The sequence below is a fragment of the Seriola lalandi genome, unplaced genomic scaffold, assembly GCF_002814215.2.
Source record: "Seriola lalandi dorsalis isolate HSWRI2012SDOR001 ecotype SW California unplaced genomic scaffold, Sedor1 jcf7180002054606, whole genome shotgun sequence".
NCBI lineage: Eukaryota > Metazoa > Chordata > Actinopteri > Carangiformes > Carangidae > Seriola > Seriola lalandi.
Window position 1 is genome coordinate 2,188,061 of NW_019525159.1, and position 16,482 is coordinate 2,204,542.

The 16,482-nt window shown below is 38.9% G+C and overlaps 1 protein-coding gene across 3 annotated transcripts in view; it reads right to left on the reverse strand.

The window, feature by feature from the left end:
• Positions 1-16,482, reverse strand: part of rgs3a (regulator of G protein signaling 3a) — a 143,964-nt gene that overhangs the window by 74,383 nt on the left and 53,099 nt on the right. For all 3 annotated transcript variants that reach the window (XM_023419513.1, XM_023419515.2, XM_023419514.2), the window contains 6 exons: positions 15,818-16,250; positions 13,697-13,736; positions 12,658-12,989; positions 10,822-10,899; positions 7,692-7,803; positions 3,162-3,205 (listed from right to left, as the gene is read on the reverse strand). In XM_023419513.1, the coding sequence (XP_023275281.1) occupies positions 3,162-3,205; positions 7,692-7,803; positions 10,822-10,899; positions 12,658-12,989; positions 13,697-13,736; positions 15,818-16,250 (1,039 nt within the window). The remainder of the gene's footprint in view (positions 1-3,161; positions 3,206-7,691; positions 7,804-10,821; positions 10,900-12,657; positions 12,990-13,696; positions 13,737-15,817; positions 16,251-16,482) is intronic.

Below are 16,482 nucleotides of genomic sequence, written 5' to 3' on the forward strand. Positions count from 1 at the left end.
AGGTTTGGGCTCATATAGTTGCTTGGTGAAAAGATTAAACATATGAGCAGACATTCACAGCCCAAAACAAATTGCAGAAGAGTCACAGTGACTGTATGGATTAGAAAAAAAAAAAAAAAAAGGAAATTGCCCCACCAGCTATCCAGTCTGTTCAGCTTATATTTTTAAAACCACTTCTGAGACATCCTCATTAAGTGGGCGGTGTTGAAATGCTCTAGTTTTATGTAATTGTTTCCATAAGTGCAAAAAGAAAGACTGATTGGTTCAACCAAATTCCATAGATTCACATGATGTGTAAATATCTTGAGAATGCAATCCGACACCTCTTTGCACAGGTGCTCCAGCAAACCACAAGGAGTCGCTGGTGCAGCAATAAGACCAGGCGTCTCTCTGGTTTTCTAACACAAAATCTGCCAGTTATGATTGATGCAGCTGCAGTGTGAGACAGTGTCTGTTCTCTGTGATATCTGAGCATAAAAAAACTAATTGTACAGAAACAGCTGATGGTTTTTTTTTTTTTCCCAATTCCCTGAGTTTGATGGGATTGTGATGTGAAGGTAACATGAAAGTGTTTTTATGCAGTACAACCAAATTGAATTTATTGTATTTTTTCAATGTGTCATACATATCCATATGCAAACTGGAGGAGTTATTGGATGCTGTTATCAGTTCCTTTTCATACTGGTTCTGAAAGGATCCAATCCTAACTTGACTCTACTGTAAGAGATGGGTGACAAAATCAATATCCTTATACTGTGTAAAAATGACTACTAAAGTGTAGTCAAAGCTAACATGAGGCTTCGGTAGCCTCAGTTAGACAAAGCAAGTGCAGTTTCTTCCAAAGTTACAATCATTTCAGTTCAAAATTCCCCATTTCTTTTTCTCCAGACACACAGTTGTTTCCTTGCTGAACAGCAGTAATAAAAAGAGGGACTTTCATAACAGAAAGACTGTAAATTCAGAAGAGACCTGCTTGATTGATGCAACTGCTACTGCTGAAGCCTCAGTTTAACTTTGGTTAAACTTTGGGATCGTGTCTCCCGTCCCAGCTGAATCCCTGCCAATTTAGACAAGAAGAATTATTGCAGCAACCACAAAATGCATGACTGTACTTATGCACATGAGAGTATAAATTTAAGACAGACTTATGAAAATGTGAAGCTCTACTTAAAAGAACATTTTTTCAAGCCTTTCTTTCACAATTTTTTTATCATTTCAAGATCCAACTACCCCCTCCTCTTGGGTTTGGTTCCATTCTGGATCTGGTTTCTGGTACAATGTAGAAAACATTTAGGCAATGACAAACAGCCCCAACAGAAAAAATTACAGTTACTTGCAAATATTGAAATATTGTGAGAGTTTCAAAAGGATTCAGATTTCGGATTTGATATTGCTATCAAATCCCAACCCTACCCTTCACCACGGTGCCACCCAGCTACATGTCCTTGTTTTGAATTACGGATCTGCACATGCTAATATTTCAGCATGCTAATGTTAGCAAATTGAGCAGTTTTCAGCACACTTTTATGCCGTGCCAGATTACATCTTTCACATCAAGAGAAACTCCAGACACATAACAATTTATGACAGTTTTTTACACAAGGTAAAAAATCTGTGAAGTGGATTCAGAGAGTGTGTGGCAGCTGCTATAGTTGGATACAAACAACAGCTTGAGAGATGTGTGCAAGATGAGGGGGGCGAGAGTGTGAAAAGGTGGAAGAAAGAGATGAGTAGAAGTGATGAAAACATAACGTATGGCAACATTAAAAGGATGATGAAAACTGCAGTTTCATTCCCTCATGACACACAACCCAAGTTTAAAAAAAAAAAAAAAAAAAAGCAATAAAATGGGCATGGAGAGCAGAAGAAGAAAGGGAGGGGCTGCTGAGGAGAAAGGAGAGAAGGACTGGCTACCACCACCTGCAAACACGCTCATTAAATAGAGACAACAGAAAATTTCAAGACTGAGAAAACAGACTCCAAAACCATAAAATCCTATCAAGGCATCTGTCAGATAACTATCACACCCTCCTTTTTTCTGCCTTCTTCCCAGCAGCTTGCTTTTCTGCTCCCTCTTACTCCATTTGAGTGCAGCTGATTTGAATTTTTTATGTGAAAACTACTGTCTAAACATTGCCATGACTACTGAGAGGACAGATAGTGATGCGGATTCCCACTGATATTTTGAGCTCTTTTAAAACTAATCATGTAGACCTAATAATTCAGCTATCTGTGAAGGAGAGAACTGTTGTTTTGCAACTGAAAATTAGGACATGCAGTTATTCATGGAGGTAATGTGTATTTTACATCTCAAACAACATATTGGTATATATGTTTTAGTGGCTTTAAAATCTTTCCCTTTTTTGCCTTTAAACTTTTACTGAGACCATTTTTCACACCACCAGAACCTCTGTTGTGGCCATGTATTTTTTATACTGCTGAGACAATGGAAAATGTTAGACTTTAAAGTGCCATTTCAGTGTTAAATAATTGGTGAACACAGCAATGTAATATTAATAATTATGCTTTTTCCTTTCATCTTAAAATGATAGCCAGAGAGGTGTTACAGGGGATGGAAGAAAGGATGATTATTTGTCATAAATGTCATAACTGTATTGTGTATATTGTGTAAACAAAGCAAATCACAATGTAAAATAGGTGAATTGCATTTGAACACGTGTAATGTTTTTGTACTGAGCACTACAATCCTTGGGTCACATAGTTCAGTTTTACACTTGTGTCAGAACATATCAATTTACTGTATAGTCCACAGTCTTATTTAAAATGAAGATTATCTTAAATCTGAATTTATAAAATACCTTTAAATCTGAATATAATAATAAAAAACAACCAAAAGCCTGATGGTGCAATCATAAAATCTTTACACTATATGTTTCTATAATATATCAAGAGCAAATGGATGGTGCATGTGTGATAGAGACAAGTCTGAGATGGAGTCAGATCTGACAAAGACATGCAGAGAAAAGACATTTTCATTAGAGCGTTCTGCTAATCCTTGTGTCTCCTCTGTAATGTGATTTCCACCAGAGTCAATTGCCCCTCCGGCTCGCAGACAAAATAGGCTGTTCACATCAGACCTTCCTTTCCTCCTCTTTTTTTCTTTCAAACAAGCACAGATGCATGCAATCTTTTTCTCTTACCTCTGTCATGTGAATAAGGTAGAATCTCAGTTCTTCAGCATAATCTGTAAAACAAAGTAACACCAGAGATTAATTTGAATTCTTTCTTCATGTCATCTTTTTTCCTTCCTGCCAACCTTCTTTCCTCTGTTTCACTTTCACACTCGCCCATCCTTCCTTCTTGTGCATAAAGCAGCGTTTTTGAAGCGCATTGATTACCAATTATGATTTTACCAAAATGCCTATATTGATGGAAAGCTTTTACTGTATGCCAGCCTTATAGACATTCACCCATAATTCACTGAGGAAGCGCTCTGTGAGACAGGCCTGTGGGTCTGGAGTCAAGATAAATGGTTTTAATCGAATGATCCTTCCCCTCCAACACAGACACACACTCAAACATACACCCACATAATCTATATGTGGTGGTGATGTTTGCTATTTTATTAGAAGAAAGCACACACACACACAAGCCAGCGGTCTAACCATGACTAACAATCTCGTCTAGATCATCACACTGAGGAGCGGAGCGGCCCTGAGGATTTCTGTGTTCCAGAAAGACATGGGTCATCTATTCAACCCTACACGCCTCCCTTTTCTATCTATCTATCTATCTATCTATCTATCTATCTATCTAGGCTTTAAATCTTAGGTATATCTCTATTTTAAAAAATCTTTGGGTAGACCTTACTATTATACTTGTTTACAGTTGAAAACTCAAAAACTCAGCTTCTCTACTTCATCAAGACTCAGTGGGTGTCTTTTGATCAGTCTTGATTGACCAAACATCCTGTACCAACTGTCATCAAATTCTGACTCAAATGTTGCTGAATCTTGATTGAACAGAAGTGACATCATCATTTTCAAAATGCACCCGGCCCACTTTAAACCAGTGAGAGGACCTCAGACAAAAACAGAAATACAGAAATCGTTCATGTGAAATAACCAAAACACTTCCAACTTTGGTAGAAAATGATGTGGGTCTGTGAGACCCCATCACTCGCAGTGAGAAGCTGATTGAGAAATGTTTTCCTGGCTTTGAATAAGACTCACTCACTCCTACTGCAAGATCTGTAAATAAAAGTTGCCGCTCTGAGAGGGTGATTCAAATTTACATAGAAAGGCAGGAAATGTATTTGGATACTATCTACAGTAACTAAATGCACTGAGGCTGTTGAGGTTGTTTTGTCACTGAGCTGCAGAGGAGAGTTAGTAACACAAAGGGGGAATTTTGTGATAAAAATACTGTCAAGACTCCATTAGGAAGGGATCTTGTTACATCCAATGTGGAGAGGACGAGTGATTTCAGATTTTGCCATGTGTCATCAAAAGACTGAGAAAAAACATGAACTAGTCCTATGAATCTGAATTCTAAGGTGTATATTTATGAGCGTGTTTTGTGACACCACAACTAGTTTTGAAGCCATGTGTGGTCACTGAGGATGGATTTATTTTTTTTATCAAATTAGGAGACAAATAAACTTACATTCAAAACATTCTGGAAATTTCAAGAAGCTAGAAGGATATATATTATATTTTTTAAGAATGTAATTGAACTTTTCTCGTATGAGACATAAATTTTGATCTAAACCAGAACACTTTATGTCTTAAAACAGGTCTACAGGGGATCTATAAATCATCTGAACTCATCCATCCTACGTTTACTAAATCCACTCTCTAGGCTCAGTCTCACAACAGAGCAGAGAAAAGAATGTGTCTGCTTTTTTATTTCATGAGTTTATTACACTCCCAGGAAAGTGTATGAATCCACCTTCCACATTTTCACCCTGAATTGTGTCAGCAGACAGCAGCCTTCGATTGCAGTGGATGTTCAGAGGCAGCTCTTAAACTTTTTGTTGGCTCCTGTTGGCTGTATTATACTAGGTCTAACTGATACTGCTGAACAGAGGAGAGACAAACTCCCCCTTAAAACGATAGGTGGTCATGGTCAGTGTGTGATGTAGGTACAGCAGGGGCCGTGGGAAGTGTGTCTCTTTTCATAACCAGCAGCAGAGGTCACTGTTGGATATCTTTCTGATTTTCCACAATCCAGCAGAGTGCTGCCATACAGCACGTCAGAGGGGCTTGCTGATGATGTCAGGTAAAAAGCTTGTAACTCACATGTTTAACGATATCCATGTTTTCGGTTAAAATGAAAAGCGCTGTTTTCTTTAGGTCATGAAAATGCTCAGAACCTTTCGAATACTATTTAAAAGACACACTGATATATTTGTTCTTGATTTCTGAAAAGTTATAATCTTAAATGTGGAGTGGATTTACATAATAGAATTGACATAGTGGTGTGTCAAATGTGGAGAAATTCAAATCCTTTGTTGTCACTCACATTTTCTCATGAATACAGTGAAGAACAGAAACCTCAAAGGTGAGAAAACTGTCTTGCTTCTGTGTAGATGTACACTGCTCTCTTGCTTACTTAACACTTTGGTGCACGAGTTGTCAAAAGGTTTCACATCATGCAGATGGTTGAGGTGGAGGTGGTCTTGTTAGTTTGTTTAGTACAACGACATTTGGATTGACACACTATCACTTAGTTTTAACATCACTCTATTTAATATCACTATCACTTCCCACGCTCCTCAGCCTAGTAACGAGGTGACAGGAACACAGGAAAGCCCCTGTATTGAACTTGCACTGTGTCTCTCTCACACACACACACACACACACACACACACACACACACACACACACACACACACACGTCAAACACACCCTTGTTGAAACAAACACAATCCCCCGGCGCCTCTTTCCTGAGTGACGCTGCTGAAGCGAAATAACAATGACAGGCAGCGGGGTGGAGATGTGTGTCTGTGTGTGTGTCCTCTCATGAAACACACAAACTCTACTGAATCCCCACCCTGGTGATCTCCGATTGTTTGGGTCAAGGGTGGAGGTCAGAAGTGGCCCAGAGGAGACCAGTGCTGTCCGCAGGGAGGGCAGAGAGGCTCAGACCGCCCTGCATCAGGGTGCTATGTTTTGAATTCATAAATGCTTGTGCTGGAGTGTTTTCTTAACATTATTCCTTACTGTGTCAACCTTACCTGCAAAATGAATGTGTTTTTCATATTGCTGTTTTATATCTGCAATTAATTACCCTCTCCCGTGTCTGGCATTTCTGTTGCTTCCAATAGCAGATCAAGAGGTAGCCACGCTGTCATAAGCCTGACTCAGCAGATATGCTAACTTGTCCGCATTTATATACAGTACCAGTCAAAAGTTTGGACACACTTTCCCAAATGGGAAAATTGATTTCCCTCAGCAGAATACATAGCGAGAACAGTGAGTTATCTGCATTTAAGACTCCGATTGATTTCAGTCAAAGTCAAAGTTTGTTAACCTAAAGGACGATGACAGTGGGTTCCAGCACAAGTGTCTCCCTGTGGAGAAAGACTATGTGGCTATGGGAGGCTATGCTAACACCTCTGTATGTAGGGGGCTTTATGCACTGAAGGTCAGGCCCAGCTTTTGAGTAAAAGACTCAAAACTATTAATTATCAAAACAGCATTGGTTTGTACTGAGTAAAGTACTGAGATCTCAGAGCACAATTGTCCCCCTCTACATTCACACTGACTCTGAACACTGCACTGCCTTTAAAGCCATTATTCTGCACTGAAGAACACAGCATCACCCCAAAACCTGTTATCCTTTACAGATCAATCCCATAATCCTGACACTACTACCATGCTGTTTAGTCCTGTTTATTGTCACACAGCATTTGGTACTTTCACGCCATATACAACGCTACATTTTCAGCAGCATGGGTCTAAGTGCATCCCCTCTCCCCTTGCTGTGTCCCAAGCATGACTCCAAACCTTTGCCCATGTCTCCGCCCACCACTCTAAACACAGATATTTACAGTGAGCCCTATTTATTTGACTTGCCTACGCTGTGCGCAGCCCCGATGGCCAGCCTATTCTCTCCACATCGCCAGAGGAGATGGTTGTTTATACCAAGGTGAAATAAAAAGACAAAGCAACAGGAACTTGGGCAGTGTTTCCCTAAATATCCTCTGGTTAAGCTCAGCTGAAACGTTCACTGTAATCATAGTGCTGTAAGTTTATTTCTAGTCGTGCTATTTGCGTGTTCAAGTGTTACAATTCTCTTTTATTATTCTGTGTTGAACTATAAAAGGTCAAACATAGTTTAATATGCAAACCTATAGATAAGATTGTTTGGAGATATATTTTACAGATTGCAATTTTGGCTGATGTTTTATTGTTTTTGGTCTTTTAAGAAATTTGTTGATGTAGTAAAACAACCGTTTCACTCAACATCTCTGACATCTCAGAATTAAGGCTCATTTAGTTTACAGTGACTACAAATATTATATTTAAGAATTCAGCAGAAAAGGTTATTGCTGTGATGTGTGACCTTCCGATTACTGGACCGACTCAAGTGCCCTTATGTCTGCAAATTTACAAAGCAAATGATGAAACTTATACTTGTCCTGCCACAGTTTGACATAAACATATAGACTGACAAAATCCAGGATTGCACACAGTTTGGTGACAGGTGTATTGACGCTTACGTACCGTCCTGGAGCCGGAGCTGTCTGAGGTACAGGGGACTCTGAAGGACGTTACACCTGCCTGGCTCATTTTCCCTTGTCACCAGCATCAGGTCGTTGTAGACAAACACTGTGACCTAAAGAAAATCGAATGGACAGAGGTGGAGGAGCAGGATGCAAAAGAGAGGGATGTTTAAAAAAAAAAAAAAAAAAAAGAAGATGAGAAATGGAAGAGGAGGAGTAGGTGAGGTTGAAAAGGAGACAAGAAGGGAGAGGGGAAAAAAAAAACACTGAATTTAATTTCGCACTGACCAACTTTACACCTTAGGCAATCATATCTCACAAAAACACCTCTGCAATCCAGTGATATGCGCATAACACCATCTAACACACTTCAAGTCTCACCCCCATACCCCATACAGCCTTATGCCTTAGCACAGGAAATGCAGCTCACACATATGTAGGTATGGCCGAACACTATAAGTTTTAGCTGGGTTAGCTTTTGTGCATGCATGCCAGCAATATGGCCCACTGTCTGGAGAAATTCAAATAAATAAAGATAGGAAAGAAGTATAAAGAATTAAAAAGAAGAAGTAGATGATAAAAAAAAAAAAAAAACGAAGTCTAGATGTTTGCATAGTGGTCTCTTATGTGAGACTGTGCTTCCAAGCAACATAACATGCATACAGATGGGCACTGTTTGAAGACAAAGCTTTTGCTTTGGTGGCTTCCTCTGAAGGGTGAGATAGCACAGTGGGTATTTCAGATGTTGCCAGTATCTGGTTAGAGAGAGAAAGTGTGTGTGTGTGTTCGTGTGTGTGTGTGTGTGTGTAGGTTTGAGTGGGTGGAAGAGGATGTAAGTAAAAGTAAAGAACAAGGACAAAGCATATGAGAGTCAAGCAGCGAACTGTTTTCATACAGAGAAAACTGTAGAATTATAATACATAAAACACATTATATTATAATACATATTACATATTATTCATATACACATTACACATATATTAACACAAACTTTTCATATGTTTCTCTCTCTCTCTCTCAACTACTGTATGTGCCCTGTTCCCAATATCCTGTATTATCTTCTGATGTATTGTAAATGTAAAGAGAATAATGACTTTCTCTGATCACTTTAATTCATTAAAGGACCAACACATACTATATGACTCTGTTAACAGTGTATTTAGCAGGTTTAAACTGATTTACTTACCTGCATGTTTACTAACTAGAAATAACATGTTTAATGTTAATATAATTTAAATCCACTTCGGTCTTTTATGTCCAAATGTCAATTTGGAGCATTACTAATATTTAATCCACTTAAAGTCTATTTTGGACATTTTGGTCACTTTGGACTAAATCCAATTAGTGCCATGTTCTGCTTATAAATTGTGTACAGACATTAAAAAAATACAAAATGCATTTTCCTCCAGGGCAGACTTATACAACTCTAGTGAGTAAAGAGTAAAAGCTGGAACAACACAGAGAGATCATTAAAAACAGTCTGTATAAATTGGCACAGTGGAGAGAAACTCCTTCCTGACAAACACTGGCTGTTAAATATTTGTTTTATGACTGACCCTAGAGAGAGGCCAGAATTACCTTCCATGCCAGCAGTCACTGCACTTCACTGCACCACAGAGCAAAGATTATCTGACAGGGCAAATTAAAGAACTGTGGCAAGAGCTTCATTCAATCCGGCAATATTCTTTTTCTCTTTCCACATACAGTACGGTCTACACACACACACTTCTCATGCATTTTCTAAAAAATAGTAAATAGAAAATATGAGAACTTTTAATTTTTGTCGCAGAAGTGTTACATATTTTCTACTTTAACCTTTACAATGTACTGTAAAAGATACATTATAAAGCAGAATATCATTGTAAGATCATCTTATTTTGAAAGGATCATTGATATACACTACTGGTCAAAAGGTTTAGAACACCTCAATTTTTCCAGCTATTTTAAAAATAAGGAGTCATGTAATATTCCTGTTGAACTAAATTTAATCAAAGTTTTTGACTCATCCAGCAGCTGAACACTCTGGCACTCCTGTCCATTGTGAAGGCAATATAGAGTACTGCTTCCTGCAGTACAGCATTGTCCTAATAATGCATTAGAGGATGCAGTAACACAATCTGCAACACTGCCTTTGTACAGACATGGGGTTTCTAAGTCATCAACAAAACCTGTGGGAATTGTTTGCATTAACTTTCAAGGCTTCATTTACTTCCATTGCTGCAGGAAAGCTGTAAATTAACCAATTTCTTAATCCCCCCCAAAAAAACCTGTTTACATAATTTTTCAGTTTTTGGTGATCTAATTTTTTTTGCTGTTTACTTCGGGCAGTTTACCTTTGCACCATGTAAGGTTATTCACAGAACTTGATCTACTTCAATAAAACTTTCAATAAAAACTGTTAAAATGGGGCTGTTCTAAAACGTTTGACCAGTAGTGTGTATCAAAGAATCTGCAGTTTCTTTTGATAGATTAAACAGAATATCTGTGATAGTCAGATCATACGCACACTCCTCCTTCATCAATCATTCATTTTCCTCAACTCATGTGGGCCTGATAGTCCAGAGTAGTTACAAATTCATCAGAGATGTTCAGACATCTCCTCTCAGGATGTTGCTCTGTACTTGTTCTCCCTTTCTATATACATGCATTACTCTAAAATACACACATTTTGACTTGAGATGCACATTGGGGCAATGGACCGTCACTTCCAGTTTGACTAAACAAACAAACGACGTAACCGGTTGTGACAAACCAACAAAATGTTTGCCACTAGTCAGTTTGTCTCCTGCAATCTGAAGAGAAGAGGAGAGGAGAGGAGAGGCCCTCAATCTTTCTGTATCAATCAAATTATAAAAGTCTTGAAAGAGCACAAAGAAAATCACGTTTCCTCTTCCCTCATATCACTAAAATCCAATCCTGCACTTTCTAGGCACCATTTTGAAGCTTTTGATTTCTCAGTCAACAACAACCAAAGTTCCTGTGCAGTTCAGTAAACCGAAGAAAAGGCTTCAAGACGGAGTTATTAACATAGAGTGTAGAAAACGTACAAACAGAAATGTTTTATTATTGACATACGCTCACATCGCGTGTATAGACAAACATAGCATCATTACTGCACTGATGGCACTTACCTTGAGAGAGTGGTGCTTGCTCTCATGTAATATCATCTCCTCAGATATGATGAGCGTTCGGCTGCACAGGTCAAGAGGCTGGATAACAACAGATTACACAGACAGATTAGGTTTAAAACAAGATTAAGTTTTCAGACATAATTTTGAGGCTCATTCAATGATAGCTGATACCTTTCATCAGATATCAATGACCTCAAGCACATCGAGCTGGTGTTTTTACACTTAGCATTTCCATGAAGTCAGAATCATGAACATATGTTAAGCTTTTCACAGGATAAAATTCAAGAGGATAATATTGCACTTGTTACTGATTAGAAAAAAGTTATAATACCAAATCCATCTCAGCTCCCAAATCCAAACGATCTGCTAAACTGATAACAGTGAGTCTTCTTTTTGCTGTGAGAAACTCAAGTGTAACAGTTTCTATAAAGACAGAGAGTGAGCTGTGAGGCGGTACGTGCGGTCTGAGTATGACAAGACACTGACACTTAAAATGAACAGTGTGGCAATGTGGGAGGAGGGGACTTCCTCTCAAGTCCAGGGTTTGAAAAAAGGGCCAATCTTATGTGTGTGTGCGCAGCAGGGTCAGGGTTTCATATTTATGTATGAATTAACAGGAAGTACCACCGCAGCCCGTGCATTGTTGAAGTGTAAATGACTAGAAGTATCTGAAATGTTGTAGTGGGAGGAAATATATCACACCTATCTCCTTTGGTTATTTTATCATGTTTATGTTGCAACGACACATGACTCGACATAACTTTGCCTATGCTTCCTAATTGGACTGGACTATACCCCCTTTACAGGAATACAAAGTCTTTCTCATTATGATACTACACAAAATATATTAAGTATCAATAAACAATTTTCTGACCAGAGTAAACACAACATCAATAAAAGCCAAAATAAGCCCTTTCATTTCATCAATAAAGTTCCTTCTCTTCTTGTACTGTATATAGAAGATATGTGCAGAAAATAACAATCCTTGTTACTCTGTTTTTACCACTGACCTCCGAGGTTCACTCTCCACAGTTTCCTCTCTCTCCTCACAGACAGATAAGTGCTGTAGCCCAAAGGCAGAAACTCCCACAAAAAAATCAGCATATCTAAAATGAGTTATGTATAAAAATAGAGCCCTCTCGGCTTGCAAAATGTGAGATGCTCAGAAAGAAAGATCAACATATTTCATAAAACATAAATGCAAAACCATAAATGTCTACTTCCTTTAGACTGAAATTTGCAGGGGGGGAAAAAATCATCATACTCTATCTAGAATACCACCATCTGTTGCACCATTGGATTTCCCTGTCATCATCCCCCCTCTTGCTCCTGTCTGTCTTTTTACTGCATACTGATAATAATAGTTTGGCATTTTGGAAGATACATGTACTCGCTTTTTTGCCAGGGGTTAGATGACAAGATTAATATCAGTCTTATATCTGTCCATTAAATATGAAGCTGCAGCCATGCGCCTGTTAGCGTAGCTTAGCACAAAAAAAGGGAAATGGGAGGAAACAGCCAGCCTGGCTCTGTCCAAAGGTAACAAAATCTGCCTCCTAGCACCTCTAAAGCTCACAAATGAACACACTATATCTTGTCTGTTTAATCTGCAGAAAAATAGAAGTGTAAAATCATGTCAGAACCTACTTCACTACAAAGGCTAGGAGCTAGATCCTAACAGGATGTGAATGAAAATATTGTAATGCGATAGTTTCCCCTAAAATGTATACAATGAATAATTAAAACAGAAAATTTTGATGCACAAAAATCTACTGCAAAACTACCAACCATCACCACTTCAGAAACACACACACATATTCACACAAATTGGCCTACCTGAACAAAGATGGGGAAGATAAGGATCTTGGGGGCCACTTTGACATATCCATAATTGCCATGTGGAGTATGTGACCGGACGATGGTACAGTTCTGGTAATTGGCAAAGTTGGCGTTCTGCTGCTGGTAGTTGGACATGCCGGCATTAGTGGAGGTGGACGACGTCTTTGTCGACTTGGAGTTGTTAGACCGTCGTAGGAAGCCAGTGCGGCTAGAGAGACCCCCACCACCACCTCCTCCAATACCACCACTCATTCCTCCAGAAAAACCACCACCACCACCTCCCTGGGGTTGTGGAACAGAGGCCTGCCGTGTGGGGTATAATCTGGCAGCTGGGGAACAAAGAACAAAGAAGAATCACTTTCATTCTCATCTTCTCGTCTAACTCTCAGCAAAAAGAAAATCAAAATATTTCCCACAATTTCATGGTCAAAAGGTTGTCCAGAAGTGCAAGTGGTGGTTAATCAACTAATCAAAACTGCTAAATTTTCAGGTTTCCTGATCTGAAGACATAGTTTCCTGTTGGGTTAACTTTACCAGCTGGTTAGCAAGAGGCTCCAGCTGCTTTTTAAGCTTCAAGTGTTGCTGAATTTTCAGGGTCACTCTTTCACCAAAGTAGAGTAGCGCTCCAAAGTTGGTGGACAGGACAGAAGATACATATTTGATATTTTGAGCTGTTACATTGGCCAGCTTCAAGAAGACAAAAAATCCCATAGTAAGATTAAAACTAGTGATAACTGAATGCTGTAATTAATTCAGAAGAGGATTCAAACAGTGGGCAACAAAAGTATTTTGCATTAATTGTATTCCTGACATCAGTTTAATTTGTTATTTTGGGTGCCAAATGTTAAGTGAATTTAATCATATTCTTTAAATTAACAATAACCTGCGATGTGAAGTCAAAAATTTTATTACCACTGGGTGACATCCAAAATGATAAAGGCATGAAAGCCAACTTAAACACAGGCTTTCAGCCAAAATACCCAACAGAGTTCATTGTAGCCATTAACAAAGCACTGCAGGATTATGAATGTCTTACCTAATGTTCCCTGGTTGTCTTGGTAAACAGGCCTCAAGATCTGAAAGGAGAGTAATATGAAAATACATTAATATAAATAACACTTGTTTCAGCTGACATCTAAACTACATCAAGAATGGAAGGAAGTCAAATGAACAATGACGTAAGATACAGTTGTTTTATGACTAAATTGATAATATATTGAGAATATAAGTAAAATTTTGGTCTTAACTTTCTATGATGTGATGTTGATCATGTACTCTATAAGATATCTGCCAACTAACTGACTATGCCACACTTTTTCTCTAAAATCAGAGTGTTTGAGGTTAGTTAAAAGATTTTATTTGTTATTATTTTATTTGTGTCCTATGCTTTCATTTTCGGTGCTGCTATGCCATGAGTTTGTGTTTTGGGACCAAGCTGGACGTTATCATCTGCAGTTTGTTGCTTGACATTGAATTTAGTTTCCAGGACTCAGCTGAGCCCGTTTCAATTGCGCTGGACTCGGTGAGGCAGTGATGGTTTCTACCTGTCATATCAAATAACAATCAACTGAGGGAGTAAAGAGAGAAAGCTGCCACCATGTCACATGGTGTTCAGATTAATACAGGAGGTGAACTCAAGGTTGGAAAGTCACAAAATATTAAAAACATATCATTAGCTCTCTTTATTGCCATCTTATTGGGATAAACACTATCCGCAGTGTGGGCTTTCAAGGCCATCACTTAGTGAACTAGAGTATTGTGTCGGTGTGATAAGTCACCATGACCCATTTCCACGGGCCTTTCGGTATATTTAGCCTGCGATGGCCACAACATCTCACCAAACACCAAATCCTTGACTATTAAGTAGAAGTAGAAGTGGCAGCAAGTGCCTCTAATCATTTTCCTGAAACTCCCCAATCTGCCTACATGTTTTCTTTTAATATATTGTCTGTCATTTCTCTGAATCTGCTTCTGCTCTTCCTTCTAAAAATCTATCTGATCTTATGTTTCAGATTGTTCTCAACACAGACTTCTGCCATGAACTATAATGTTCTCTAACTGAACCAGAACCTAACAAGAATTTATCAGTGAATCTGGACAATGCATGAGGCACACACAGACACATGACACACACACACGTAGCTTCAAGTCACAGACAAACTCAGTAGAAAACAAAAATAAAGGAAATATACTATCAAGTCCACATAAGATAGTAAAAGGATTTAGTGAGTTAGAAATGTTTTGGAAGTCTGGAGCAACTATTTAGACACTGTAGGTTGCACCTAGATTGCAATCAACAGAAGACAGAGGGCACTGCAGGGTGACTGACTCACACACATCTTGGATCTTTTGGTTCAACATTTTTGTTACTCTGAGGTGGTTAATAGGTTAGTATCGTTTTGTTACAGGGGGGTTAGCTGAGGAATTGAGTTCAGTCTTTTTGATTTAATGAGTTTCCTTTATTTTGTTTTTATGATGAAAGCTTTTACCTCATATACATGATGTCACTAGATGTAACCATAAGTACATGCTATATAAAACGTCATGTACATGTCATACTGTCCATGTATATACATGTTATACTTAATGTAAAACTGCATATGATGCAATGGACCAGTCTTGGAATAGTGTATGTGAATTTTCATAAAGTATGCATTAAAGTAATAATTTTGTTATATTTTTTTTTCCTCTTTCTTAAATACCAGAACTATTTGTCTTAAAATAGTGATGTATAATCTATGGCACAGATGATTTATCTATAGGATACCTGTAAGATAAATGATGTCAGATACATATGCATTGTTTTCCTAATATGAACTGTGTTTAACTGCCAGTGCTTCACATAGTACAGACAAACAATGTATTATCAACAACTGCATTTTATATATTATTGTCTACTATTGCTTCCTAGTCTCTGGCCCATATCTACATGAATGAACTATGTGTAGTATGTTCAAAACATGTCGTAAAGCACAAATCAGTGAGACAGCAGTAACCCAAATGGCCCACACATACTGTAAACACAGTCCTTCTATCTATCAGCACCAGGGATGAAAGGTAAGGACACATATCTAGGATGAGCCACCATATGACCGTGGTGAGGATGAGGAGGACGAAGAAGATGATGAAGGTGCAGCCCACCACCAGTCTGCGGTACCTGGCTTCCGGGGTTGATGGGCGCCAGGATGATGTAGTTGTCCCCATTGGATGCCTTCACCCTGGTACCCTTCAGTGTGGCAGTGTGAGGGTGGTGGAGGTGTCGCGGTTTCCCATCCAGCTCCTCGGCTGACCCTCCCTGGGCCCCCCACGCCAGGCTTCCCATGCCTACACCACTGCTATTTCCGGCTTCGGAGCCGTTGACCAGCAGCCTGCGGGTGGCAGCGGCACGGTGGTGGGCTGGGAGAGGCGGCACAGCTGGGGGGGTTTTGCTGGTGCCAACATCTGGTACACGCCTGCGACTAGGGGGCGAGGGGGCATCATAGTTTGAGGTGGAGGGCTTATAGGAGGGCCGGTGAATGAGGCCCTCAAAGTTAGGCTTAGCTGAGGGACCGGTACGCCACACCACCACTGTGATTTCATTGGCGCTGTTTCTGCAAAGAGAAATACAGATAATGATCAAATAAGGAGTAGTGAATATAACATGTGTGTGTGTGTATATATATATATATATATATATATATATATATATATATATATATATATATATATATATGAATTTACTCCAAATCACATGGAAAGTGTTTCAAATAACACACTATGTATTACAGAAAAACACAATAACTGAACATTTCCTTGCACATTGTATTTGTGTTTCTGCTATAA